Genomic DNA, 24,638 nt, shown 5'->3' with positions numbered 1-24,638 from the left:
GTATCTATATCATCGATATCATGAAGTTTACGTAAAAATAATAATCAATAATAACAATTAATTTGTTATATCAGTATTTTTATTTTAATTGGAAGTCTGCTTAGCCGACAGATATATTGACTTGCTTCATTTTTTGAAGGTGTTCAAAAAATCTGTAAATTAGAACTGAAAGCTACAACCAATCATTGTGAATGTAGTATATATAGTCTGTTCATTAGAGTGTCACTATTCGGCAGCCAATAGTTACAGCCGACAATCGCATAAATAAGTTTCAATGCTCATATACCGAAATATAGGTACAAACAGTTCGAAAATTGAGTCGTGAAAAATCAACAAGGGAGACAACGCATTCTCATTCTTGCAAGCAGATAGAGATGAGTAGAATGTCTCTGCTGTGGTATCTATATATATATATACACACACACACGTGTGTTGCACATGCCAGAACGAGACCGTTCTTGTTTACCATGTTAATTTTTCACGACTCAATTTTTGGGTAACTTCCTTTATGCTTTTGGCATAGGAGTGTCCAGAATTCAGACCTATTTATATGACTGTGACACTGACGATTGAACTTTATCTTCAATTATATTTAAACACGTAAGATACATATAAATTACATAGTTCTGTTATAAAAGTAATAAGAAAGATATATGCTTTTTAATACAAACTAAATACATAATGGAATAAATGCCATTTTTTAATTGAAATTAAGTTCACGTTATATTAACAAAATTTTATTTCATAAAATTTGTACATACGTAATACAATTAAAATATATCAAAAGTTTAATATAATTAAAAAAATATGGTTCATCCTTTAAGTGAAAATAAGAAATATCATTTGATAAATGCTTATTTACAATGCATTATATATTTCATTTTGTTTTTTTCTTTTTTTTTTGTACAATCAAGTGCACATATATTAAAAAATCATAAATATTTATCTATAACACAGATACATTTTTTAGCTAATGGAAGCTGTAGAAAAAGTATGTTACAGCATTCATAAATGTAAAGTACTAGATTTAGTCAACTCGAACTGGAACTCTTGTATGTATGGTTGTTTTATTTTGATAAATATATACCTGTGTTAAAATTGCAATATCAATTATAACCTGAAGAGTACCACAAACTTCAAATTGTATTGGAGCTTCTCTTATAACAAAATAACATGTTTTAAATGCATCACCTAATGTCCACATTGCAACCATAACAATACTGAAATTAACAGAAAAATTATTTATTTTATGAATGTTATTCAAGTATCGCATCTTGTTATTAAATTATAATTTTATACCTCATTCCATTAGTTGATTTATTAAAAAAATTACGCAAAAATTGTGGTATTCCAAGCATAGCCTCTGTTAATACTGCAAGTAATCCTATAGTTTCAACAAATATTGGTACATCCACTAATAAATATGTTAGAATTCCTATTAATACAGCAAATAATAGCATAAAATCTAAGTAAGATTGAAAATCTGTCCACTTCCAAAAAAAATTTGCATCAAAATCTGTTTAAATTAAGATTTAACGTGAGTTATAATTTGAAAATACATTATTATATATGTTAAAAATTTATTTTCATTTCCCTGTACTTAAACATACCTGAAAATACACGTTCTCTGACTTTTATTACTTGATTTCTGCTTTGTACATTTATACACAGTTTAATCATTATAAACATAGTAACAATCATGCATATACTTTGTAATAAGAGAGGTATTTCATAACGTTTACCAAACCTGTAAAAGATACAGACCTGTATTAGTATGAATTGATACAACACAATCGCAAATTTTTATATTAAGTAAATGTACAAACCAAAAGAAAATACGTAATGTATTAGCTATTAAAAGTGTAAAGCATACATAAAGGGAGAACCCTTCCGCACTATCCCTTCTTTTAATTTCTCTATATTGTGGCACATAGGGAATAATACCACCAAATATTATTGCTCCAGAGGCGACCCAGTTTGCTATATCTTTAATAGATAATTGCTCATAGACATTATACATTGTAATAACTTTTTTTTATTTGCATATTTTACTATCTACGATTTTTGGCACACGCCTAATTTTAGGTTATGACTCCAATCTTTTTGGACATCATATCATATCTGCTACGAATCATTAAAATCAAATAAACCTGCGATAGCAAAAGAAATGATAAGTCACATACATAAACACATACTACTTAAAAAATGAAATATGTAAGTACTTACATACTTACCGTTATAACTTTTATTCAGCATTTACTTTTACTAAAATTAAAGATATTGCTAAATCCATGTACATACTTATATACATATATAAAATGTATTATTATAGTTATAAATATTAATAAATTAAAAAATTGATATAAAGTTTAGTTACCTGTTGTAGATAACAGAATTGTGATACAGACATAAATTCAAATTATTCAATCATAAACAAAATATAGTCACAGAAAAAATATGTTAGGTATCTTTGTAGAAATATAGTGCGATCGTAAATTAATATATGCAGCAACATCAATTGATTCCGCGGAATTCAGGATTGTATGTGACTCTTACCGTTGTAGAATTCCAAGCAATAACATTAAAAAGACTGTATGTAATTCATTTACTACTGATATAATTGTAAATTCTGTTTATTATTTATAATAATTAAAACTCTGCATTTTAAGAAGATTGTATCTTGTTTATGATTAATTTTTTTTTCAATGTTTAAGTTCAAAACTTAATTATCATTAATTTTATATGTATATATATATTGTATAAAATATGAATACGTAATATAGATTAATGAATACATATATGTATATATTTACAAAAAATGTAATTTATAATGTTATGTCGGAATATTAAACAAATAATTAAATTGTTTCAGGCGTAAATTGTTACATAATTTATATGAGATAAACTTTGTAGTCAAATCTAGTACGAAGTAAAGAAAAATTATATTGTTGCTTGGTAACCATACAGTAACAACTTTAAGCTTGTATGTATATGTTGCGTACCTCACAGTATTTTATGTGTAATTAGTAAGATATAAATTTTTGTTAGTGTTGTTTTATTAATTGTTTAGCATCTTTTAACTATTTTTTAAATTAGTACATCAAGTTAGAAATAAGATTCAAAATAGACAAGTGATAATATTATAGTTTTGAAGAAATGACAAGATGTAATAAGAGTGAAGTTAATCTTAAAAGCACTGGTATGAAAAATGTATTTCTTTCATTGTTCCATATTTTCCAATTTGATCGAAATATCGATGTTTTAAATTATTTGAGAGGATATATATTTTACAAAATTCTTTTTTAACCCGTAAATTTATATTACATGTAGCATACAACCAAAATGGACAAAATTATTATGAACAATTAACAGCATATAACTCTATGAGCGCGCACTTACGACGCATTTTACTGGCAAAATGTGTTGTTGATGCTAGAAACAGAAGCTACATACGTAAAAAAAAACAAATGTGCAAACAAATAGATTGGAAACCACAGTTTGTGAAAACTGAAATTACAAATAATGTAATTGATAAATTGACGTATGATGTCTCATATCATCCAATGGTAAATTATTCATGTAACTCATTTTTGATTGCTAAGAAGTTTGCACGAAATATAACATAAGAATGAAATTATAAATTATTCAATTCAAAAATTATAAATTATAAATTTAAATTATTCTTTAATGATTAATTAATAGGACTTTTTAAGAATGAACTATGGCTCAAAGTATTTCTGCCAGTGTGAAGCTCAAAAGTACTTTACTAATCCGTTATTCGATTATAATGAGATCTGTTCACGACCAAAATCTCACAGTCATGTAGTTTGTTCAAGTTCATCAATATTTAAAACAGGTAATTCGGAGCCAGTTACATCAAATAGTAAAAATATAAGAGAACAGTCTCATTCACAATCAAGTAATAGTTGTAGAAAGATTTTTAATTCTACAAGCGTGGAAACTGCATTAAAATTTCAAGATAGGTGAGATAAAATTTTGCGATAGAAACATTTGCTTCGTTATTTAAATTGACTGAAATTATAGGTATTTGTTATTGATAAATTATTTATGTTACCGTAAAAATATATATAGAATAGAAAAAAATTCGATGTATTATAAATCTACTTGTGATTATTTATCACAAAACATCAATCATCTTCCATCAGAAGATAAGACGTCAAGAAATTATAGAAATTATGAAACCGCTCAACTATGTGCTGACTTCATTGATCAAAAAGTACATATAAAGGATGAAGAAGCGAAATACGCAAAATTTGTGTACGATATTACACATGAAATAATACTCAATGGTTTGTATAATGATGAAGAACTACAAGAAGTATTTAAGAAACACATTGAAGAAAACAAAACAATTCTAGACACGGTCAGAATAATATCACTTATTATCACTTAAGTTTATAAAATAATGTTAAATGCATGAAATAACAAACTTTGTGTTTCTAAATAGAAGCGAATGTTGTACGAGATTTATCAATTAAAACTTGCTTTAAATATATCGGATAATTCAGAGGGAGAAGAATTAGAAGATCTTGTATATGCTCAACAATTATTAAATATTTCTGAAATTCGACCACTGATGTCTTCAAGAGGTCTAAATGAAGATAGAGTACTTAAAAAATTAATGTGGTATCAGAAACTAGACGAAATTAGACGTGATACACTAAGCGCTAAAAGTAAATCGGTCATATTGATTGATGCTAATCCCGAATTACATATAACTGAGAGAGATGTTCTAACGTCACTAATAGAAGCTGACATCAATCCCGAAAAAGCTCGAAAAATTTGTAGAAAACTTTTTTTTAAAAGCAAATCATTGGTTTGTTCAACAGATTAAATGTAATATGTAATTTACTTATATTACCTTATTAATATAATATCTTTTTAGAACCAAATGATAGAACCAAACAATGAATATGGAATGGAAGAAAGCGATCAATTTGATACCAATTTAACAGAATCTTATAATTTAAACAAAGTAGATGAACAGGATAAAAGTTCTGTGACTGATGATCTTGTAACAGAAGAACATAAAGATATACAAACGTAAAAAATAATAGTTATATAATGCTAAACTATGAAAATAAGTAAAAATTCATAAAATATATTTAATATGTAAATATAACAATATTCGTTTTACAATCAGGAAAAACATTTTAATATTGTTATTTTTTCTTTTATTACTAAAAATAAGTATTACATTTCAATTTATCATTTTATCAGTTTTGTTAAACTCTCTTCAACATTTATGTTCGTATTATTTTAACACAAAATAAAATATATAAGTAAAATATATATATGAAAAAATATATGTTACAGATGTACATATTATATAGTTACAATATATGTGTGTGTATCAAATTTGTTCATGGTATTTACTCCTCACATATTCCATGTATATGTCTCATAATTATAAACATATGTTTATACATCTTTACAATCATTATATTTAATGCATACATTGTACATTATACATTGGCTATAAAATTATAAAAATTATTTATCATTACTCCTATTAGATTTTTTTACTAATATATGGATATAAATGTTCATTTGTACTTTTTATACAAATTACTTAATGCTTACTTATAATAAATTTACATATATATAAACAATTTATAACGTTATCTAAAGCTTGTCTGTAAAAACCAAAATTTATTATAAAGTTAGATAATATACCTAGCAAGTAAATTTAAAAACAATTACACGATTTTCAATTAAGAATACTCTTTCAGTTAAAAAATATAACTTTTATCTCATATAAATGATATAAAATTCATTCCCAGTTTAAAAACTTAGTAAAAGAGAGATCTATAATAAATATACTTAAATCAAATGATATCTTTTTGAAATTCAATGCAATAACACTATCATCATGTTGCAGTTTAATAACAATTTCATTTTTTTCTATTCAATATGAAGATAGAAATAATATAGGAGCCATTTAAGATACTTTTAAAGCATGCTATAATAATAGTTACAATAATAATATTTACTTAACTATGAGAAAATAATTAGCAAGTTCTCCATATAAAAATGTGACCTCTGATCAGCTATAATATTTGAAAAAGTTTGAAGTAATAATCTCTCCTTTTATCAACTACTATCTGACGCATTTGAAGAAGAATCTTCAAGTTCTGGTGCATCAGGACCTCTATTTAAAATACTTAAGAGATCTGTGACATGCCTTATAGTAAAATCTGGTTGTGGATCTCCCCTTAATAAGGGTGGTTTATCCAATGTTGGAATCCAAATTGTACACCCTAGACCTGCTTCTATTCCACCTATATATGGAAAATAATAATCTTTTAAACCGCATCATTTTCTTTATAATGTTAATTGATTGAAATAACATTTTCAAATAAGATTATTCTACAATATTTTAATGTAATATTTTCTAATAATTCGTAAATAACTAATGCGCGTGATAAATAAAATATGACAATAATGTAGTACCCAGGATATCAGTTTCCAGTTTGTCACCAACCATTACACAACTATCTGGTTTAACATTTAAAAATCGATATGCTTTTCGAAATATTTCCCTTTTGGGTTTTTCCCATGGTAAATCTCCTGATACAAGAATTATATCGAAATATTGTTCTAGTGAAAGTTTTCGTATTTTTTCCCATTGTGCATTAGATGGACCATTTGTAATCAAACCTAAGAGGTATTTTAACCTCAATTGATGGAGCATAGAAACTATATCTGACGGCAGAGTCAAATAATAATATCGTAGACATAACCATCGCTCGTAAATTTTTTTTGCTAGATATGAGTACTTTTCCCCAAGTGCTCTACTCCATAAAGTTATACGCCAAACATCCAAGGTGTGAATTACATTATCAGGACATTTTCTAAAGAGCTTCAAATATGTTGTTGTAATCTTCACAGATATATCTTCAGGAATACCATATTCTTGTGTTAGTTCCTCAGCCAACTGCAGATAAAGTTAGAATACCACCTATTAGATATTTTTTTCACTTTATAATACATAAATCAAGCAATATAAAATAATGAACAAAATATAAAGTACGCACTAAAGGAAAATGAATGATTTCCACATTCAACATGATCTATAGTATAATGTTTTGATAACTGGGAAAAATGATAAATGTGAAAAATAGATTTTATAAGGAGTAATTGACATATTGAAAGTGAAAAATAACCATCCATTGAATGTGGATTTTCATGGCTGAACCAAGCTCTTGGGAGAAAGGATACAAACGATCAGTTAGGAACTTAGGTCACTTAATTCAGTTTTTGATGATTACCTAGAAAATGCATTGATTCATTGAAATACTCGAGCCGATTAGTGGACACTCGAAGTGGCACCCGCGGTCGTTGCTGTAATCACAACAAAATCAGTTGTGCCAACAACAAATTTATATTACTCCAACCCTAAAAACTTTACTCAAATGGTTGTTGGATGTTAACATTTATATTTATTTTTGCAGATTTTATGCCATGTATTAAATGCAATATAAGGGATAATTCTCACATGATTGAAAAGTTTATCTAATGTAATTTTCTAATATTAAAGTAGGGAATAATTTAAAAGATAAAATACTTTTAAAAACAATTTCTTTAGTAGAAAGACCATTTATTATTTTACAAAGCCATTTGTTATACATAAGCAATTTTTCATATATACATTCACAATCTGTATTAATTCCAAATTTAACTTATACAAATTTTCTAATATTTTATAAATTAATATAAAATGTAAAAATAGTTTTTCCTAATATATATTTCAATATTTAAATTTCTAAATCTATTTAACTCATAGAAACATTTGGTAGTTCTTTTGCTTGCCAGAAAGCTATTTTCGGACATGATCACATTTATATCTGATCTGTGATTGTAAACAGGTTTACAAAATTTTAGCTAAACTGAATCATTAACTCAAAATATGAGTGTTATTTTGATGAAATAAGAATTATTAATAGTTTCTTTCATATGCAATATAGTGTAATATAAAAAAGGAAACATGTGTAATACGTATACACAAACAAACATATTACTTAACAACATAAGAATGGATTAAGTATCTTGGCTATTCTATCAATGTACAGATATATAGTACTTTCATTTAAAACATAATAATAAAATATCGATATAAATTTTTGCATTGTTTTTAATCTCCAAAAAGATGTTTTCCCAGCTCCATCATACGATGATTTCTGCATACTGTTAAAGCCCCACATTTCTTCAAAACAGAAGCAACATTTTCATCTGCTTTAACTAAATGGCACAAAAGATCTTCAAAAGCAAACTTTACATTTGGCTGAAGACTTCCTATTTTAATTTTCTTGAGAATCTCAATAATTTCTTCTGCCCAACCTGACTCAAGAGTAAATTGTGAAAGCCAAGGTATAACTTGTAACACCCCAGCCATTGTTTGCATTCCAAGAAACCATAGTTCCATAAGTTCCATCCATCGCTCTTTATATGACATAGCAACAACAAGTTCAGTGGGATCATTGCTTTCATCAATTATATATGCATCCCACAAAAATCTTATAGTAGCCTGAATATATCGACATATAGAAAAATCATTTTTCTTGACACGTGTTGCCTGTTGCTTCAATAATAGCAATCCCAAAACTGCAAGATGACCATGCAATACTAGATTTTCAGGAATTTGTTTAAGTTCTGGGAGATTATTGAAAATAAATTTTAATAAAGAAATAAATGTTGGTGATTCTTCCACTAATTTTGCCTCTAATACAGTAATGTTCATTAAAACATTGCACACAGAGACCATGGCCACCCTTGAATCTTTGATAGCTTCTGATACATGAAGGTCTAAATCTTCTTCTTTTTCTGGTTCTTTCAATGCTTTTAATCTTTCTGATTTTGGTATTGGTGGCTTTTTATGATGAACAATTGTCCAATGGTAAGATAAACATTCAAACAGGACTTCCTCTTGTTTGTGTTTAATTAAAATTTTTCTAGCATCTTCTTCTACAGCTAAATAACACAATGCTGGTAATAAAAGCCTCAATAAATCAATTTCACTTAGAGGATCATGAGAAACTAGTTCTCCAGATGATGTTGCTTCATCACTTTTAATTTTAGCATTTGCTTTAGCCTTCTCTGACAATTTTCTATTTCTGTGTGCATAAAATGTGTCATTGGCTATTGTTAATACATATGGTAAAACTGCATAAACTTGAGAACGCATAGCTGTTGTTTCCTGAGCAAGCCATGCTGCTAATACTCTTACCACAGCACAAATAAATATTTTTTCTTTGACATCTGTTATTTCTTTCATCTTAGATACTGCTGTAAGTAAACCTATAATTGCAGCAAAGGCTCCCTTTAAAACAGTATATAATGACTGTTTTTCTTTTTGGTCTAGGTCCAACTGATCATTAGTAATATATCCAAGAGAAATTTCAATAATAATAAAGCAAGATGTAACTAAGTCTGCATTTGCCATTATAGTTTTTAATTGTTTTCCTTCCACTTGCATTCTAACTTCTATAGATGCCAATTGAATCAACAATAATAAAAATACTTTTGGTTTTTCTTTATCTAATAAAGTCCATTCTGCTCCCAATAAATCTAGCATGACAGAAGCAAGTTTTAGTGCTGGGTCACGTTGGTTTTTGCCTATCTTTGATCCAAGAATATCAGATAAAGCCTTGTGAATGCTAGAAGGCCAAGATTCTTCTTTAGCAGTTTCACTAATTATGTTTTTTCTGCAGGACATCAGTAAAGCTTGCAAAATTGTACATAATTGAAATTTTCTTTCTGTATGATCTGTTTCAAAATCTAATGCAATCTTGTTTATAATAACATGGAAAGGTGCAGTATCTGTTGCATCCCATGCTTCTGGACCAAATCTCTGCACTAAAGTAACTAAAATGTTCAAAGCCTGGTCTGTCTGAAAGCTTTTTTCTGAATAAATATCACACATTTTTGTAATTGCTTTCTGTTCAAGTAAAACTTGTTGTCCAGGAGAATATTGTGCAATATTTTGCAAACAGGTGTATGCTTCACTAACAATAATTAACATATTATCATCTGCATCTTCATCAGCTTGCGATATAATTTCAAGTAATGCAGGTATATGAGTAATCATGTCAGGATGAGAAGCTAATTCTGATTCTCCACAGAATGCAGAAAGTATAGACAATGCTACAGACTTATATACTTGTGGAGGACAATCCACAGGAACTACTTGTGTAGATAATAATTTTGCTAGAAATTTTTTTCCAATAGCTTCAAATAACACTTTTTTTTCTGCTACTGTACAATCTTTGCTATCCACCAATTTTGTTATCATAAACAATGCAGCAAATTTTTCTGAATCAGTTTCAACAGACTTCAAAATAGTTTCATATTTTTTCACGTTCTTTGAAATACTCATGGCTGTAGTTTATGTTGTTATAATTTAAAGAAAAAAAAAAATATCTATTTTTATAATCTACAAGTATTTTTCTACTTTTATTCTTTCTCGTATGATGACAAACTTCTAGATGCAATTCACAAACAATTCCAGAATTTTGATATTTACTCAGTAGTATTTAACAAAGATTCACTGAGATTTGCATCTTTCACATGTCACAGCTAAAAGCCAACTGGCAGTACTCCCAGATCAAGCCCCTTAAAACTAGCCTTGCCCTTTGACACACTCACTTAGTCAGACAGAAATAAAGTTGTACTATCACAAACATTAATTCCACAAACATGTGTACATTAACATTAAAATATGAATTATTTTCAATACAAGGTTAGCAGCGTCCTTCAAAGAATTGTTTTATTTTACTGTAGAAATATGATATATTAACTGCTTATGTTAAGTTTTGTATTAAAGAAAATAACATAAAAAGCTGTTTAGAATAACCACATTTTACAGAATTTCATTGGAAAAGAATTTTGAATGTACACATAATTCTACCATTCTACCATAACCTTCTCCACATGATATAGCATGTGAATGTAATAGTACAATTAACTGGTATCTTAAGATCGTGAATCGTGAATATCTTCAGTAACGTGCTTACACGCTTTTTCTACGTTCTGTTGAGCGTCTGGACAGTGCAGTAAGATCGGTCGAAAATAACCGTCCGAGAGAAAGCACTATATCAGGGAGTCAGCTCGTATTACACAGAAGCTTCTATTTTCGTACCATCTTCGTATCCAAACGGAATTGAAAGATTAAACGTAAATGTAAATGTAATTACTACGAGATACTTTTTTTTGAAACAGTAAAAGAAATACCACAGAAAAACAAAAAAATATGTATAAAATTATAAGTAAATTAGCAATATGAGCGACTTTTCATTTAATTTCGAGAGAAAGATTAACTACAGCTTTCGCGCACTCTCTAAGAAAGACATACACACACATATGTATTTCCAGTATTTTAACCAATACTGACCGTTTATATACACGCATACGACTTTTAATATCAATATAATTTTAAATATTTTAGCGTACCTTTCGACATGTTTGATTGTCGCCCTTTCTAGTCTCGATGAGAGTATTGTCCAGATCAAAGAACACAGCGCTTATAGATACATTGGATGAACAAAAATGCTTCTCATGCAAAGTCGCCATTGTCATTGGAAAAGTAAATCTGTTGTTAATTCAACGATGTTTCAATGAAGAGTCGCGCATAAAAACATATAATGTTCATATAACGGTCTCCTTCTGAAAACACTCTAAGGATAAATATACAATTATTTTAATGGTCAGATGTCAGAACAGATTATATCTGTCTTGTCTCGACCTGATGCTTTTCGTTCCTGTCCTGTCCTGACCTTTTCCTCTTCCTTGATATCTTCTCGAATGAAGAGACATCTTTAATAGAAATTGATACTGATCGTCGATAAATGCGTGATCTAGCTTTTATGTGTATTTATATTTGTGTACATAATTCTACAGATTTAGAGTTAATGATAAATAAAAATTTTCTTGTTTTCATTCATTTATTTCTTTTTACATAATTATTAATATATTTATTTCAAATAACAGGTATTGATACTAACACAGTTGTTAAATACGATATTGAAGATATTGAATAAATTGAATTTAATATAATCAAAATTACGAATAAGTTATTATAAATTATATATTTTATATAACAACATATTATAATTTTAATGTTAAATATTACGTTATTTATATAAATAAAAAGCAATGATAAATAATGCAAAACGTGTAATTTAGAGACACTGTAATATTGATGGCGCCAAAGTTAACACTTGTTTTTCGGTTTTTCAGGTATATTATATCTTATTAAAAAATGACAGCTATGGCAGCCACAGCTACTCTTCAAGGAGATGAAGAATTTGAAGAATATAATCCACAAGCAAAATTAATAAAAACCCTGGAAGTATGTTGATTCTTTAACCTGTATCATATTCTTTCTCCTCGTTTTTTTTAATGTTTGTATGAAATAATTTATATCATTTACAAAATTAAATTTAATATTTAGTAACTGTGTTATTTGTTCAGGGAAATGGCATAACAGCTGGAGATGTAAAAAAGCTGGAAGAAGCTGGCTACTATACTGTGGAAGCTGTAGCCTATGCTCCAAAGAAGTGCTTAATTGCTATCAAAGGTATCAGTGAAGCTAAAGCAGATAAAATTTTGCAAGAAGCTTCCAAACTTGTTGTAATGGGATTTAAGAGTGCTACTGAAATCCATCAAACTCGTTCCAATATTGTTTTTGTAACAACTGGTTCTAGTGAATTGGACAGATTATTAGGCGGTGGTATCGAAACAGGTTCTATTACAGAAATATTTGGAGAATTTAGATCAGGAAAGACTCAATTATGTCACACGCTTGCTGTGAATTGTCAATTACCGATAGATATGGGTGGTGCAGAAGGAAAATGTCTTTACATAGATACAGAAGGAACTTTTAGACCCGAAAGATTAATTGCTGTTGCTGAAAGATATAAGATAGCAGGGGATTCTGTATTAGATAATGTGGCATGTGCTAGAGCTTATAATACAGATCATCAAACTCAATTACTAATTCAAGCTAGTGCTATGATGACAGAATCTAGATATGCATTATTGATAGTAGATAGTGCAACTGGTTTATATAGAACTGAATACTCTGGAAGGGGAGAATTAGCTGCTAGACAAATGCATTTAGGTAGATTTCTCAGAATGTTGCTCAGATTAGCGGATGAACATGGTGTTGCTGTTGTTATAACCAATCAAGTTGTGGCACAAGTTGATGGTGCAGCTAGTATGTTTGGTGGCGACCAAAAAAAGCCAATTGGTGGTCATATTTTAGCTCATGCAAGTACTACAAGATTATATTTACGTAAGGGTAGAGGTGAAACTAGAATATGTAAAATCTATGATTCACCCTGTTTGCCTGAGAGTGAAGCAATGTTTGCAATAAATGCAGATGGTATTGGTGATGTCAAAGAATAATACTATATTTCTCTTCTTTAAATTCTTATGATTATAAAAGAAATTACTTCAAGATGTGTTTTCCAGAAAATATAAGATAGTATTTTTATTTAATTAATGACACTCTTTAAGGATATATAATTTGTTTTATTATACAAAAGTATTGAATAAGTAGAAAATATTGTTATATGATTATTGCGCAACATATGATCTAATAAATCTAATAAAAAATATCAAATACATAAAATAAGACAGAAAATACTAAATGTATAAAGCAACATCAAATATATAGTATTAATTTAATTTGTTTATATTTTTATAAGTAAATATGTACATTGTAAAAAGAATAAATTATATATTTGAAAATTTCAAGAAGTTGTTTGCGACCTATCTCAATAAACGGCAAACTTTTAGTGAATACAAGAACTAGATTATCTAGGAAATTTTGGTAATCTTTTTTATACTAGGAAATATATATAATAAATTAATATGTAATAGACAACTCTTTAATAATAAATAGTTCAATTGTGTATATAGATATAAAGAAATAGTTAGTTACTTTTGCATAAATTACAATGTTTAAATTGCACCGTGAAAGAAATATATTGCAGATGTGGCCATTTTATGGGCAGAAGATTGTTTCACAAACCGTGCTTAAATATTTTCTACGGTTTTTTTCATTTAACATTAGTATTAAGGAAAAAAGAGTTGGATTTATAATTTTAAATACGGATAAAAACGTTAAGCAGTTAAGAAATAATTTTGTTTCAAGGTTGGTTATAGGCAGCGTCACTTTTATTTCACAAGATATGTATACGTATGCATATAACGTATATATGTATAAAAGGACAAAATTTTCACTTTAATTTCCTTCTTAATATTTCTGTAGAACGTTTTAATTGTAAAAAAGTTTTCTGAATTTATTGATTTAATGATTGTGTTTTATTTTCTCATGTACATAAATTTATAGTATAAATTCTATAGTATAATCAATAAATCTATTATTTTACTTTGCATTCCAGTGTGAAATTATTATCTACAAAAATGAGTGAAGATAATTCTTTGTTTACTTTACCGAATAACCAACCAATAATTGCTTTAGAATGTGATACTGCATTTAATGCATTAACAAAAAAGGAAAAATTATATGCACATTATTTAAGTCAAGCTGCATGGAATGGTGGTCTTATTGTTTATGTACAAACTTCCCCAGAATCACCATTATTATTTGCCCTTTTACATAAAATTTTCTTATCTGAAACAATAAATGAATTGAAAAATTCTGCATTTAATGCTGGTGTTAGTGAAGATGAGTTCACAGTAAGTTTATATATAATATATGGAATAGTAATTTTAATTTTTAAAAATAGTTCTTAACATTAATTGTACAATTATATTATACTTTTAGGCATTTTTAGTATATTCTTGTGGAATCTTTGCAAATGCTGGTAATTATAAATCCTTTGGCGATAGTAAAATAATACCTAACTTGCCTAAGGATAAATTTGAAGCCATAATAAAAATTTCAAAGGCATATGAAAATAATCCCAAAGACATTGAAGAAATTTGGAATAAAATTCAAAATATAATATATTCTACAGAAGGAAAATTAAAATCTTTGGGATTAGGTGAAAAAGGGATTACAACTTATTTTTCTGCTAATTGTACAGACAAAGATGCAGAATTAGTTAATGATTTTATGCAAAATAAAGGACTAGAATCTTATAATGCCAGATGTTTTAAAATAGCAAATAAACAAAATGATTCTGAAGGTTCCAAAAACATAGATATATATGAAATCAGATTAGCTTCTGTGGAGATCAATGATAATCCTAATATTACATTGTCAGAAGAAGTATTTAAAAATGCAAGATTTAAAATTACAAGAGGAGACTATAGTAAACTTTTGATTCCAGTTGTTGATAATATTCAAAAAGCAAAAGAATATGCTGCAAATGAAACTGAAAAGAGTATGTTAAGTAAATATATACAGCATTTCAAGACAGGATCTTTACAAGATCATAAAGATGGGTCTCGTTTGTGGATTAAGGACAAAGGACCAGTTATAGAAACTTATATTGGTTTTATTGAAACCTATAGAGATCCAGCAGGTCAGAGAGGAGAGTTTGAAGGATTTGTAGCAATGGTAAATAAAGAAATGTCCAAAAAATTTGCTACATTAGTAAGTAATGCAGAAAAATTTATACCAAAGCTTCCTTGGGCCAGAGACTTTGAAAAAGATGAATTTCTAAGGCCTGATTTTACTTCATTGGATGTTCTAACATTCTCAGGATCTGGTATCCCTGCAGGTATAAATATTCCAAATTATGATGAAATTAGGCAATCAGAAGGATTTAAAAATGTTTCTTTGGGTAACGTAATTCCTGCAAATATGAAATTAGATGTACTGCCATTTTTATCTGAACATGATCAAACTCTAATGAATAATTATAGAGTAGCTAGCTTTGAAGTACAAGTTGGTTTGCATGAACTTCTTGGTCATGGAACAGGTAAATTATTGAGGAAATCAGAATCTGGTTTATATAATTTTGATATGGGAAAAGTAAAAAATCCTTTTACTGGAGAACCAATAAATAAATTCTTTTTACCTGGTGAAACATATGATTCAAAGTTTGGGTCAATGGGGTCTTCTTATGAAGAATGCAGGGCAGAAGCAGTTGGATTATATTTATCTTTAGAGAAAGATATACTAAGTATATTTGGACATGAGAATTCTGAGGCTGATGATATAATATATGTTAATTGGTTATCTTTATTATGGACTGGTTGTGCAAAAGCTTTAGAAATGTATCAACCATCTACTAAGAAGTGGCTGCAAGCTCATTCTCAAGCAAGATATGTCTTACTTAGAGTTTGTTTAGAAGCTGGCAATGATTTTGTTAATGTTGTAGAATCTGAGCCAGGGAAGAATTTATTATTAACTGTTGACAGAACGAAACTTTTGACAGTTGGTAAAAAAGCGATTGGAGAGTTTTTAACTAAATTGCAAATTTATAAAAGTACAGGTGACATTGAAGAAGCCAAAAAAATGTATGACAAATATAGTGAGGTACCTGAAACAGGTCCACATCCATGGGCACGTTGGAGAGATATAGTTTTAGCTCACAAAGAACCACGAAAAATATTTGTACAATCTAACACATTTGTAAATGGTTTGTATTCATACAATTATGTACATTTACTATAAATTCTTATAATATTATTAATTTATGTATCATGGTACAGGTGAAAATGAAGTACAATTGAAAAACTATGAACCCAATTTTGCTGGAATGATTCAGTCTTGGATAGAAAGATTCCCTTCTGCAGATGTTTCACAAACACTTATCGAACTTGCAGAAAAAGACAAACAACATTTTACACTAGAAAATTAATCAACTACTTAATACTAACATTGGTCAGAAAAGATATTTTTTTTATTATGTATACTGTAATGTTTATATATGTATATATGGATAAGAACCATATATATAATTATGAAAAAAATGGTTTATTGGTTTTTTAAGTACTCTAATGAATAAGAATTTTATATAGAATAAGATTTGCATGTGAAAATGTCAATATTTATGCATATAACTATCCTAATAACATGAAATATATTTGTAAAATTATACAAACGACATAAAGTTGTTTTTATTATTTATTGTATATTTCGTGCGAATCAAATATTCATACATTACTTATCTTGAGAAAAATTTGTACGGACCGCCTTATAATTCTGCATACCATTTAGTATACTTGAATATATAGTATGTTTTCCTTACACTATATACCATTCATCATTCGTAACTGTAGATTCTAACTCTACTGGGTACTGCAGAGTACTACGCATGTATATTGATTTATTAAATTGGCGGGAAAAGCCTAAAGAATATTAGTTTGTGTAGTAAAATGGTGTCAGAAGAATCGTTAATTCTGTGCTTTTCTAATTTAGGTTGTGATATTTCCGATAAATCCGTGATCGATAAATGTAAGTTACTTATGGACTTATTGTGTAAATGCAAGATATTTATTCTTAACCTATACAAATTTCCTAATCAGTAATTTATTAAAAGCATCATTTGATCCGAGACAGACATATTCTCTATATTTGATGATATATTCGTATTTGATTGCATTATTTGTACTGTTATATATATTTTATAAATATGTGTTAAACAATTTTGATAAATTTTATAACAACATTTTGGAATATTTATACTACATATCATTGTAATATGTACACATTTATATAACTTAGCAAAATACGTTTATATATACAGAATTTTGTCAGATATTTCTAATATTTATATTCATTCTTTGTCATTTATATAAAATATATTAATATATTACTTTTATTTAATATATCTTTAAAGAATTTTTTTTAATAGGTATTCAGCTATGTCATGATTATAACACAGATGAAGAAAAATTTGTAGAATTATGGGTAGCATACACAATTCCACATTCCTTAGATATTGATCCAACAATAAACAATCTTATTAAGTTTGAAAAGGAAGATTTAGAAAAAAACAATAAATGTTCTTTAGACGTTCCTACCCAAGAAGTATCAAATATACATATTGATATACAGTCTAATACAGAAATTACGTATCCTTTCATGCGTTTTTATTAGTAACAAATTTAGCAATTGCTTATCTTTCTTACTTCTTTAAGTTCATGTGATTTTCAAATGTTATTCTTACATTTATTTATTGCATATAATAGTGGTAAGAATGTTTTGGATATATACAGCAGTGGAGAATGCCCTACATTAAAGGTAAGCTTTCATTTTAATCATTTTTTAATTAGTCATATTTTGTTACATAAAAATTAGTAAATATAATCTGACATTATATATATATATATCTTAATACTAATTATTTGTAAATATTTTCATCAATTAAGAAAAGTTAGCAACATTTGACATACAGTCTATTGTAAAAAAAGATGAAAATATGTTTTAATATGCTTCATCAATAATTATTTTTACATTTATAATATTTTTCGTCGGATTTTGAGCGGGCTATTTTGAGTTCAAAAATTACTCGTTCTCCTTATTCTTTCTTTCAAGAGGGAAGGTCTCTACCCTTGTAATGGTCTTCCGACATTGTTGCCAGATTTATCAAAGTATTCTTTATAAATTAAATGTCTAAAATTATTACATATAACCAAATTTTGTTATAAAATTTTATTTACATTATAGAACGATTTTATTTTATTCTAATTAAAAATATTCATAAATATTTTGTCTCTTAATAAGAATATTTAGTTTGAAAATATACATCCCATACTGTCGTTATAATAGAAATCTAACAATTTTGCTAATAGATTATAATTATGAATGTCCTATATTGTAAGACATACAACATTTTATAATCCTAAAACGTAGTTTCCATAAGTGCTTCTGTGCATATAATGTTGTGTAAATGTTATGTTTTGTAAAGTGTTGCGAAAAAAATGCCCAATCTTTTTAATGCAACACAACACATAATAAATATTTTTTAAATATGGTTTCTTAGAAAATTGTTGTATTATATATAGGAACAATCTATTTTATGTTGAACCTCAACCTTGGCAGTGTAATGATTTACATCGCTTTGGCAACACTGTCTCACATTCTTTATGGTCGATCTATGGTCTATAGTAGCAATGACGTAAGGTTTCTACCTGAGGATCTTATTCTTTATAGAACGTTTGGAATTGTACTTTACAAAGTTATACGAAGTAGACAAAATTTTAGATTTAAATTACTGTCATATTTTTTACTTATTAGTACGCTTAACTCGATTGCAAATTTTGACTTCAGATTTATGTTAATAAATACACATAGAAGGTTACACGTAATTTTTAATATATAAGAAGAATACCGTTTAAACTTTATTCTATTTTTTTATTTTTATCATATTTAAAATTGATTATTATCAACATTAATAAAATTTGGCATCTTTTTAATTAGCAAAATAAATTAGAGGTATAACAGTAATGTCTTCTTAAATTTTTATTTCAAAGTAGAACTTTTCTTTGTATGAACTTACTATTTTATTTTATTATTTTACTTTTTTTTTTGTTAATGTAAGTGCAAGGTATATTTTAGAAGGTTTTAACATATTATTGTATCATTTTAAGCAACTTATACAATAGTTAAGTTTTATTCTTTAAAATGTTTTATTTTATTTCTAACATATTTCTTTTTTGTAAAAATATAGAAAATCTTACGAGATTATAATATTGTCATTGGCAGTCCTACCATTTATTGCAAATCAGAACATCGTGTTATTTATTATGCTTACTATTGATGCCTAATGTTAACAGTAGTGAAATTTCCGATGCTATTTCCCGGCAGGTGGTTTCTTGTCCTGAAGCGCTGTTGTAGGATCTTGTTGAAGCACCATAATTCCCGCCACAAAAATCGTCCAGGTAGATCGCCGCCATTATCCCCTCCTCTTCTTTCCCAGTCTCCCACAAAGGACACTCTTCGAAGGAGGGGAATGTTGGAATGATTCTTATTGGTAGAAAAAGGATAGTGTGCCTTCTCATATCGTATAGAGAGGGATTCTCCTTCCATCTAAGAAAGCTGACCAGATTTCTTCAGAGGGTACGATTTCAGTTTTCAAGGACCCAGACTCCATTATCATCCTGATGCGCGCGTGCGTGCGCGCTTACAGAATTTCTGAACAAAGCGTTGTATCTTTCGTTTACTATTACGCTTTAGTTCTCAAGTTGTACTGAAATTTACGGGTTGTAGTTTGCTAAATAATTGATTTGTTCGTGTACGAGGCAGTTATAGTTAATATTTTTAAAAAAATTATTCAGTACGGTGAGATATCTCGATGGCGTCGAATCGAGACGCTACCGCTTGCCTGTCAGCGAAGTCACGCGGAGTCGGAGTGTATTATTCAGTGATTTACCGGTTAACCGTGTATTTTACAGTCTGTATGGAAGCTGTAAATTGTGTGTAAATTTTGTTGTGAAATAGTTAATAATTTGTGCAAAATAGTATTATACGAGCGAGTGTAGTGTGTATTATATGTTGAAATGGTCGAGTAAAGCGTCAGCCATTATGGAATTCGGTTTGAGTGAATTTCATACTCGAAAGTCATTCCGCCAATCGTATAACGTTTCACGTCATAACGACCTGTTGCTATTGTTATTGTTGCTGTTATTGTTTATTCAATTTTTTTTACTTCTCCTATCATTTCATACCGTACAGTTCCATATTTATTGTGGAAATGTGCCAGGTTGATTACACAGAATTGGAAAAGTTGTTCGTTACGTATAAAGGTTGCTTATTCATATTGAATTTATCATTAGATGTCGTTACAAGAAATACGAGATAAATGTATTTGCTAACATTAGGAAGGTTTACGGATAACCTTATTCACATTGATACACATGCGTATATATATATTATATGTAATAAAAACAGTGCTGTATATGAGAAAGAGAAAGAAGATCGATTGTCGTTGTGTGCGTACACGCGAATGTCGTCGACCGTTCGTTGGTCGAGAGTTCTGAGCGTCGCGTCGCTGCAACCTGTTGCTTCAACTCAGTCGCATGCTTCTTTAGATTTACTTCTTTCTTCATATATACATTTCAGTGTTTTGATATTTTCCAAATATTTGATGAAAAAATGTCTCGGGTTACTAAGCAAAGGTATTATTTGATTAACTATTTAGTTTTATGTTTGAATTACATATACTTTCTTGTCAAAAAATATTCTGTATATATGTATATCCTCACAAATGTACATGATATTTTTATATGAATACAAATTTACATGCGTCTGCGTGTGCATTTATATAGGATAGTTTTTTGAAGTTGCACTTAATCGTTGGTAATTCTACATTTTCCTCTTATATGCTGTATAAAAAATTTTTTTTTTTTTTAGATATTTTTAATCAGGAGTATTGCACATAATTATTTTTGTTATCGCTTTCTACCTGTCTAAAAGTCTGCAAGATTTGTATAAATAAGTAAATTGTTGGTTTAATAAGATTAAATTGCGTGTAAATTATAATAAAATTTTAGCTTCCTTAAGCGGCACTTGGTTCAAAGATCTGTTCTTTAGGGAGTTGCTTACATCTGCCAATTAAATGCAATTGACCAACAACTGACAGTGCGATCTCTTTCCTCTCTTTGATCCAATTTCTAACTCCTCGATATTCTTTCTTATATGTATAAAGTAAGTGAGAATTTCGGATGATATAGGGAAAAAAGGAAAAAAAAGAACAGTTGGATATTTGTATTGAAAAGTGAATGAAATACCAACGGTTCTTACAGCGTGCTACAACTGTATCTGGTAAAAGCTTCATGTTATTTCCCACGGTATCTCTGTGAATAGTGGGGCAAGAGATTGCCAGGGGCGGATAGTTTGCGGAGAGAGGGGTAGAAGGAGAAATACTCTTCATGTATTCGTCAGAAAAGAGGGGGAAAGAGGACAGCTCAATGATCGATTCAAAGTTTTACATGATCTGGTACAAGTATCGTTCAAGCAAATTTCGTATTTGTTATTGATATTTATACAGAGAATTGCGCGTATTGGCATAAATTTCATCTTCTAATATACTTTATAAATAAATTGTATAGACATAGATCGATCGAAAGAATAGACTGTTTCTAAAGAATTAGAAACATTCGGCAAATTGAACAGTTACTGTAAAAGAAAGCAACAGATTAATTGAATGTAAAAGTATCGAACGCAAAGTACAAGAAATGAACAGAACTAGATCGAAACAATACGTAATAGAGTGCCAAGAATGACCAGGTTAATAACAATTAACCTTCTTCGTTATGTTGACTCCCGAAGATCATGCTATAACTGTACACTTTTTATCATTGTAACGTTACCGGTTAAAATAACTGTTTATCTTACTCTTTCTGCATTTATTCACATTCTCCTGTAATCGCTAATTAGAAAACAATTTTTAAATATCGATAGTTCGAAGCATGCAACATTAGATTCGTATGATGTAATAAGGAAGGCGGCAGAGAAAGAAAACAAGCGAAAACGAGAAAATTCATCTTCTCCAAATTTGCCAAATGAGTGAAGGTCTAGTGCACAGGAGATCAAATTGTGACTAGATCCACACTCATTAAGCACGTTTGGATTCAAACATCGCCGTTTCATTGATAATCATAAAATAAGTTTTCCCATATTAATGCGCAACCGTTTCAAAAATTTGTCATTGTTATAAACCTTTTTTCATTTATGAAGCCTTAATACGATGTAAAACAGATAATTCCATAGGCGAGTATGAATGTGGTGCGCGTTATGGTTTACTTCGTGACTAGATACATACTCGTCTACGGTGATCTGTTCCACTCTTAAAATATTGTGTGTAATATATGAAATATATATATTTCTAACTTGCAGTAAAGATTATTTTATATTATTATATAGAATACCGTTTCACTTCTTTTTAAGCAAACTAAAAGAGCAAGGAGTCCAACAGCTGAGACAGAAAGCAATAATAAATTACGAGCAGTAGACAATACGTTCACACCGTTAAATTATACCTCACAATCGTAAGCACACTATCTAATCATTTTTACTTACATGTTTGTGTAATTCGATACTGCAATTAGTAAATTTCAATAATTGTTATAGTGATGTTCCAATTCGTGCACCCAGTACAACGGTTAGAGGCAAAGTCCTTTTACTTTTTGGCCCTCCCATTCAAAATTGGAAAAAACAAAACGAGCACGATGTATCGATCGTTAAAGCGGATAATTCTCATATACCTAAAGGTGCATTGTACATGTTTGAAATGTTTTCCAATCAGGGAGCCATTCTTACCATGCATTGTCAAAATTTTGGCGAGCGATTGTGCTATGCTTGGAACGCCATTGAACCTCCTAATTCGAATATACGTTACATTAGAAACATAGCGCCTGTAAAACCAGTTGTGTTTAGAACATGGGGCAGATTATTTATAACAGCCGAAAAGCCTAGTGGAAGAAAAATTGTTATGCTGGAAGGTACTAAAAGGCTCAAAATTCAGAAACAAGCTCCCATTTTACATCTGAATCTTAAAGGAATTAAGCATTACTCAGTGTTTACTGGTCAGATCGTTGCAGTTGAGGGTATTATCACTACTGAGGATACTTTAACAGTAAATAAATTGTTTGTTAAGGGATATGCACCATTATTCGATGTACCCAAAATATCGAAAGATATTAAAATATACGTTGCGGCTGGTCCGTTTACACCTTCTGATAATTTAAATTATCAACCTTTATGGGACCTTATGGAACGCGTTGTAGAAGACGAACCTAATATGTTAATATTAGTTGGACCTTTTGTAGAATATACACATCCTGAAATTAAAAAATGTAGTTTGAAAGAGACTTTTCAAGATTTTTTTGATACGCTTTTAACGAAGATTCTACAATATTTACAAGGGTATATTTCAGTTAATAAAGTCATGTTAATATAATAATGTAAATTAGCATTACTATTCTTCATAATTTAGGAAATCTACTCGCATTATATTGATACCTTCTAATCGTGACGTGCATCATCATCCGGTTTTTCCAACTCCGGAGTTCATTCTAAATACAAATAAACTTGGATCAAATACGACGAATATTTGTAGTATGCCAGATCCATGCATAATAAACGTAGATGGTTTACATATAGGAGTAACATCGGTTGATGTACTTAGACATCTTGGACAACAAGAAGTATCGTAAGTGTATCAACATCTAGGTAATAAAATATAAATTTTATTGTAACAAAAGTTTTTTTTTAGGAATACACCTGGAATGGATAGGCTTGGTCGTTTGGCCGAGCATGTATTGTCTCAGTCTTCATTTTACCCTGTATATCCTCCTCCTCCTGGCTTGAATCTTGATACCAGACTTTGGAAACAATACGCTTGTTTTGAACGGCAACCCCACGTGTTGATCTTACCTTCCGACGTTAGACATTATTGCAAACCATTAAATGAATGCCTCGTTTTGAATCCGGAGCGATTACAAAAGTACATATGTGCCAAGTTATGTGTACGGCCAATGAATAATGGAAAATGGGATCCAAACAGAGTGTCTTGTGAGATTGTAAAAGTCTGATCGCTTTTTTCTGATTTTTTCTTATATTTTCTTGTTGTGATGTAAGGTACGATAATTAAAATACAAAAGTAAAAAGTTTGTGTTTTTTATTTAAAGAATGATATTAATAAAAAGAATTTGTATATAATTTGTGTTTTCATGTCTTGATTTAAGAGAAGTGA

General features: G+C 29.0%; 7 protein-coding genes across 11 annotated transcripts; 4 read left to right on the top strand and 3 right to left on the bottom strand.

Annotated features, from left to right (window-relative positions):
- Nucleotides 1–721: 721 nt before the first annotated feature.
- Nucleotides 722–2,020, bottom strand: LOC139992364 (solute carrier family 66 member 2). Of its 2 annotated transcripts, XM_072013152.1 has the most exons (5): nt 1,827–2,020; nt 1,611–1,747; nt 1,300–1,516; nt 1,192–1,220; nt 722–1,087 (listed from the first exon to the last, which is right to left on the bottom strand). In XM_072013152.1, exons 1-5 carry the CDS (start codon nt 2,018–2,020, stop codon nt 1,068–1,070), a joined length of 597 nt encoding a protein of 198 aa, XP_071869253.1. In that variant the 3' UTR covers nt 722–1,067. The 2 variants fall into 2 exon arrangements, with proteins under 2 accessions (XP_071869253.1, XP_071869252.1); XM_072013151.1 differs by having other exon boundaries at nt 722–1,220.
- Nucleotides 2,021–2,075: 55 nt separating this feature from the next.
- LOC139992352 (uncharacterized) lies at nt 2,076–5,303 on the top strand. 2 transcript variants are annotated; one of them, XM_072013133.1, is made up of 7 exons: nt 2,076–2,214; nt 2,873–2,983; nt 3,331–3,566; nt 3,703–3,983; nt 4,093–4,384; nt 4,469–4,837; nt 4,907–5,303. In XM_072013133.1, exons 3-7 carry the CDS (start codon nt 3,384–3,386, stop codon nt 5,066–5,068), a joined length of 1,287 nt encoding a protein of 428 aa, XP_071869234.1. In that variant the 5' UTR covers nt 2,076–2,214; nt 2,873–2,983; nt 3,331–3,383; the 3' UTR covers nt 5,069–5,303. The 2 variants fall into 2 exon arrangements, with proteins under 2 accessions (XP_071869234.1, XP_071869233.1); XM_072013132.1 differs by having other exon boundaries at nt 2,873–3,199.
- Nucleotides 5,304–5,324: 21 nt separating this feature from the next.
- LOC139992368 (N-acylneuraminate-9-phosphatase) lies at nt 5,325–7,371 on the bottom strand. Its single transcript, XM_072013158.1, has 3 exons — nt 7,293–7,371; nt 6,475–6,958; nt 5,325–6,302 (listed from the first exon to the last, which is right to left on the bottom strand). Exons 2-3 carry the CDS (start codon nt 6,713–6,715, stop codon nt 6,115–6,117), a joined length of 429 nt encoding a protein of 142 aa, XP_071869259.1. The 5' UTR covers nt 6,716–6,958; nt 7,293–7,371; the 3' UTR covers nt 5,325–6,114.
- A 229-nt stretch (nt 7,372–7,600) lies between these two features.
- On the bottom strand, nt 7,601–11,835 carry Neurochondrin (neurochondrin). 2 transcript variants are annotated; one of them, XM_072013096.1, is made up of 2 exons: nt 11,762–11,835; nt 7,601–11,693 (listed from the first exon to the last, which is right to left on the bottom strand). In XM_072013096.1, exon 2 carries the CDS (start codon nt 10,394–10,396, stop codon nt 8,156–8,158), a length of 2,241 nt encoding a protein of 746 aa, XP_071869197.1. In that variant the 5' UTR covers nt 10,397–11,693; nt 11,762–11,835; the 3' UTR covers nt 7,601–8,155. The 2 variants fall into 2 exon arrangements, with proteins under 2 accessions (XP_071869197.1, XP_071869196.1); XM_072013095.1 differs by having other exon boundaries at nt 7,601–11,161; nt 11,470–11,769.
- A 31-nt stretch (nt 11,836–11,866) lies between these two features.
- Nucleotides 11,867–13,518, top strand: LOC139992357 (DNA repair protein RAD51 homolog A). The gene is made up of 3 exons (XM_072013143.1): nt 11,867–12,006; nt 12,256–12,367; nt 12,490–13,518. The coding sequence occupies exons 2-3, from the start codon at nt 12,278–12,280 to the stop codon at nt 13,423–13,425; spliced, it is 1,026 nt and encodes a 341-aa protein (XP_071869244.1). The 5' UTR covers nt 11,867–12,006; nt 12,256–12,277; the 3' UTR covers nt 13,426–13,518.
- A 350-nt stretch (nt 13,519–13,868) lies between these two features.
- Dppiii (dipeptidyl peptidase 3) lies at nt 13,869–17,051 on the top strand. The gene is made up of 4 exons (XM_072013078.1): nt 13,869–14,176; nt 14,427–14,724; nt 14,813–16,577; nt 16,651–17,051. Exons 1-4 carry the CDS (start codon nt 13,980–13,982, stop codon nt 16,797–16,799), a joined length of 2,409 nt encoding a protein of 802 aa, XP_071869179.1. The 5' UTR covers nt 13,869–13,979; the 3' UTR covers nt 16,800–17,051.
- Nucleotides 17,052–17,217: 166 nt separating this feature from the next.
- On the top strand, nt 17,218–24,604 carry Dnapol-alpha73 (DNA polymerase alpha subunit B). 2 transcript variants are annotated; one of them, XM_072013109.1, is made up of 7 exons: nt 17,218–17,395; nt 17,796–18,015; nt 18,133–18,184; nt 22,832–22,932; nt 23,015–23,809; nt 23,880–24,095; nt 24,159–24,604. In XM_072013109.1, exons 1-7 carry the CDS (start codon nt 17,317–17,319, stop codon nt 24,475–24,477), a joined length of 1,782 nt encoding a protein of 593 aa, XP_071869210.1. In that variant the 5' UTR covers nt 17,218–17,316; the 3' UTR covers nt 24,478–24,604. The 2 variants fall into 2 exon arrangements, with proteins under 2 accessions (XP_071869210.1, XP_071869211.1); XM_072013110.1 differs by lacking the exons at nt 17,218–17,395; nt 17,796–18,015; nt 18,133–18,184 and adding an exon at nt 19,684–20,002.
- Nucleotides 24,605–24,638: the final 34 nt, after the last annotated feature.

Source organism: Bombus fervidus, chromosome 11 (assembly GCF_041682495.2).
Source record: "Bombus fervidus isolate BK054 chromosome 11, iyBomFerv1, whole genome shotgun sequence".
NCBI lineage: Eukaryota > Metazoa > Arthropoda > Insecta > Hymenoptera > Apidae > Bombus > Bombus fervidus.
This window is presented reverse-complemented; position numbering and strand designations above follow the sequence as displayed.

Excerpts from the sequence above, each read along its gene's own strand:
- LOC139992364 (XM_072013151.1), bottom strand. The coding sequence starts at position 2,020 with ATGTATAATGTCTATGAGCAATTATCTATTAAAGATATAGCAAACTGG. Across the intron at positions 1,748-1,826 it reads ACATTACGTATTTTCTTTTG|GTTTGGTAAACGTTATGAAA; the intron begins GTTTGTACATTT and ends TATCTTTTACAG. Across the intron at positions 1,517-1,610 it reads CAGAGAACGTGTATTTTCAG|ATTTTGATGCAAATTTTTTT; the intron begins GTATGTTTAAGT and ends TAATTTAAACAG.
- LOC139992352 (XM_072013132.1), top strand. The coding sequence starts at position 3,157 with ATGACAAGATGTAATAAGAGTGAAGTTAATCTTAAAAGCACTG. Across the intron at positions 4,385-4,468 it reads ACAAAACAATTCTAGACACG|AAGCGAATGTTGTACGAGAT; the intron begins GTCAGAATAATA and ends GTTTCTAAATAG. Across the intron at positions 4,838-4,906 it reads TTTTTAAAAGCAAATCATTG|AACCAAATGATAGAACCAAA; the intron begins GTTTGTTCAACA and ends ATATCTTTTTAG.
- LOC139992368 (XM_072013158.1), bottom strand. The coding sequence starts at position 6,715 with ATGCTCCATCAATTGAGGTTAAAATACCTCTTAGGTTTGATTACAAAT. Across the intron at positions 6,303-6,474 it reads ACTGGAAACTGATATCCTGG|GTGGAATAGAAGCAGGTCTA; the intron begins GTACTACATTAT and ends TTCCATATATAG.
- Neurochondrin (XM_072013096.1), bottom strand. The coding sequence starts at position 10,396 with ATGAGTATTTCAAAGAACGTGAAAAAATATGAAACTATTTTGAAGTCT.
- LOC139992357 (XM_072013143.1), top strand. The coding sequence starts at position 12,278 with ATGACAGCTATGGCAGCCACAGCTACTCTTCAAGGAGATGAAGAATTT. Across the intron at positions 12,368-12,489 it reads AATTAATAAAAACCCTGGAA|GGAAATGGCATAACAGCTGG; the intron begins GTATGTTGATTC and ends TTATTTGTTCAG.
- Dppiii (XM_072013078.1), top strand. The coding sequence starts at position 13,980 with ATGTTTAAATTGCACCGTGAAAGAAATATATTGCAGATGTGGCCATTT. Across the intron at positions 14,725-14,812 it reads TTAGTGAAGATGAGTTCACA|GCATTTTTAGTATATTCTTG; the intron begins GTAAGTTTATAT and ends TTATACTTTTAG. Across the intron at positions 16,578-16,650 it reads ATCTAACACATTTGTAAATG|GTGAAAATGAAGTACAATTG; the intron begins GTTTGTATTCAT and ends ATCATGGTACAG.
- Dnapol-alpha73 (XM_072013109.1), top strand. The coding sequence starts at position 17,317 with ATGGTGTCAGAAGAATCGTTAATTCTGTGCTTTTCTAATTTAGGTTGT. Across the intron at positions 18,185-22,831 it reads GAGAATGCCCTACATTAAAG|CAAACTAAAAGAGCAAGGAG; the intron begins GTAAGCTTTCAT and ends CTTCTTTTTAAG. Across the intron at positions 22,933-23,014 it reads TTAAATTATACCTCACAATC|TGATGTTCCAATTCGTGCAC; the intron begins GTAAGCACACTA and ends TAATTGTTATAG.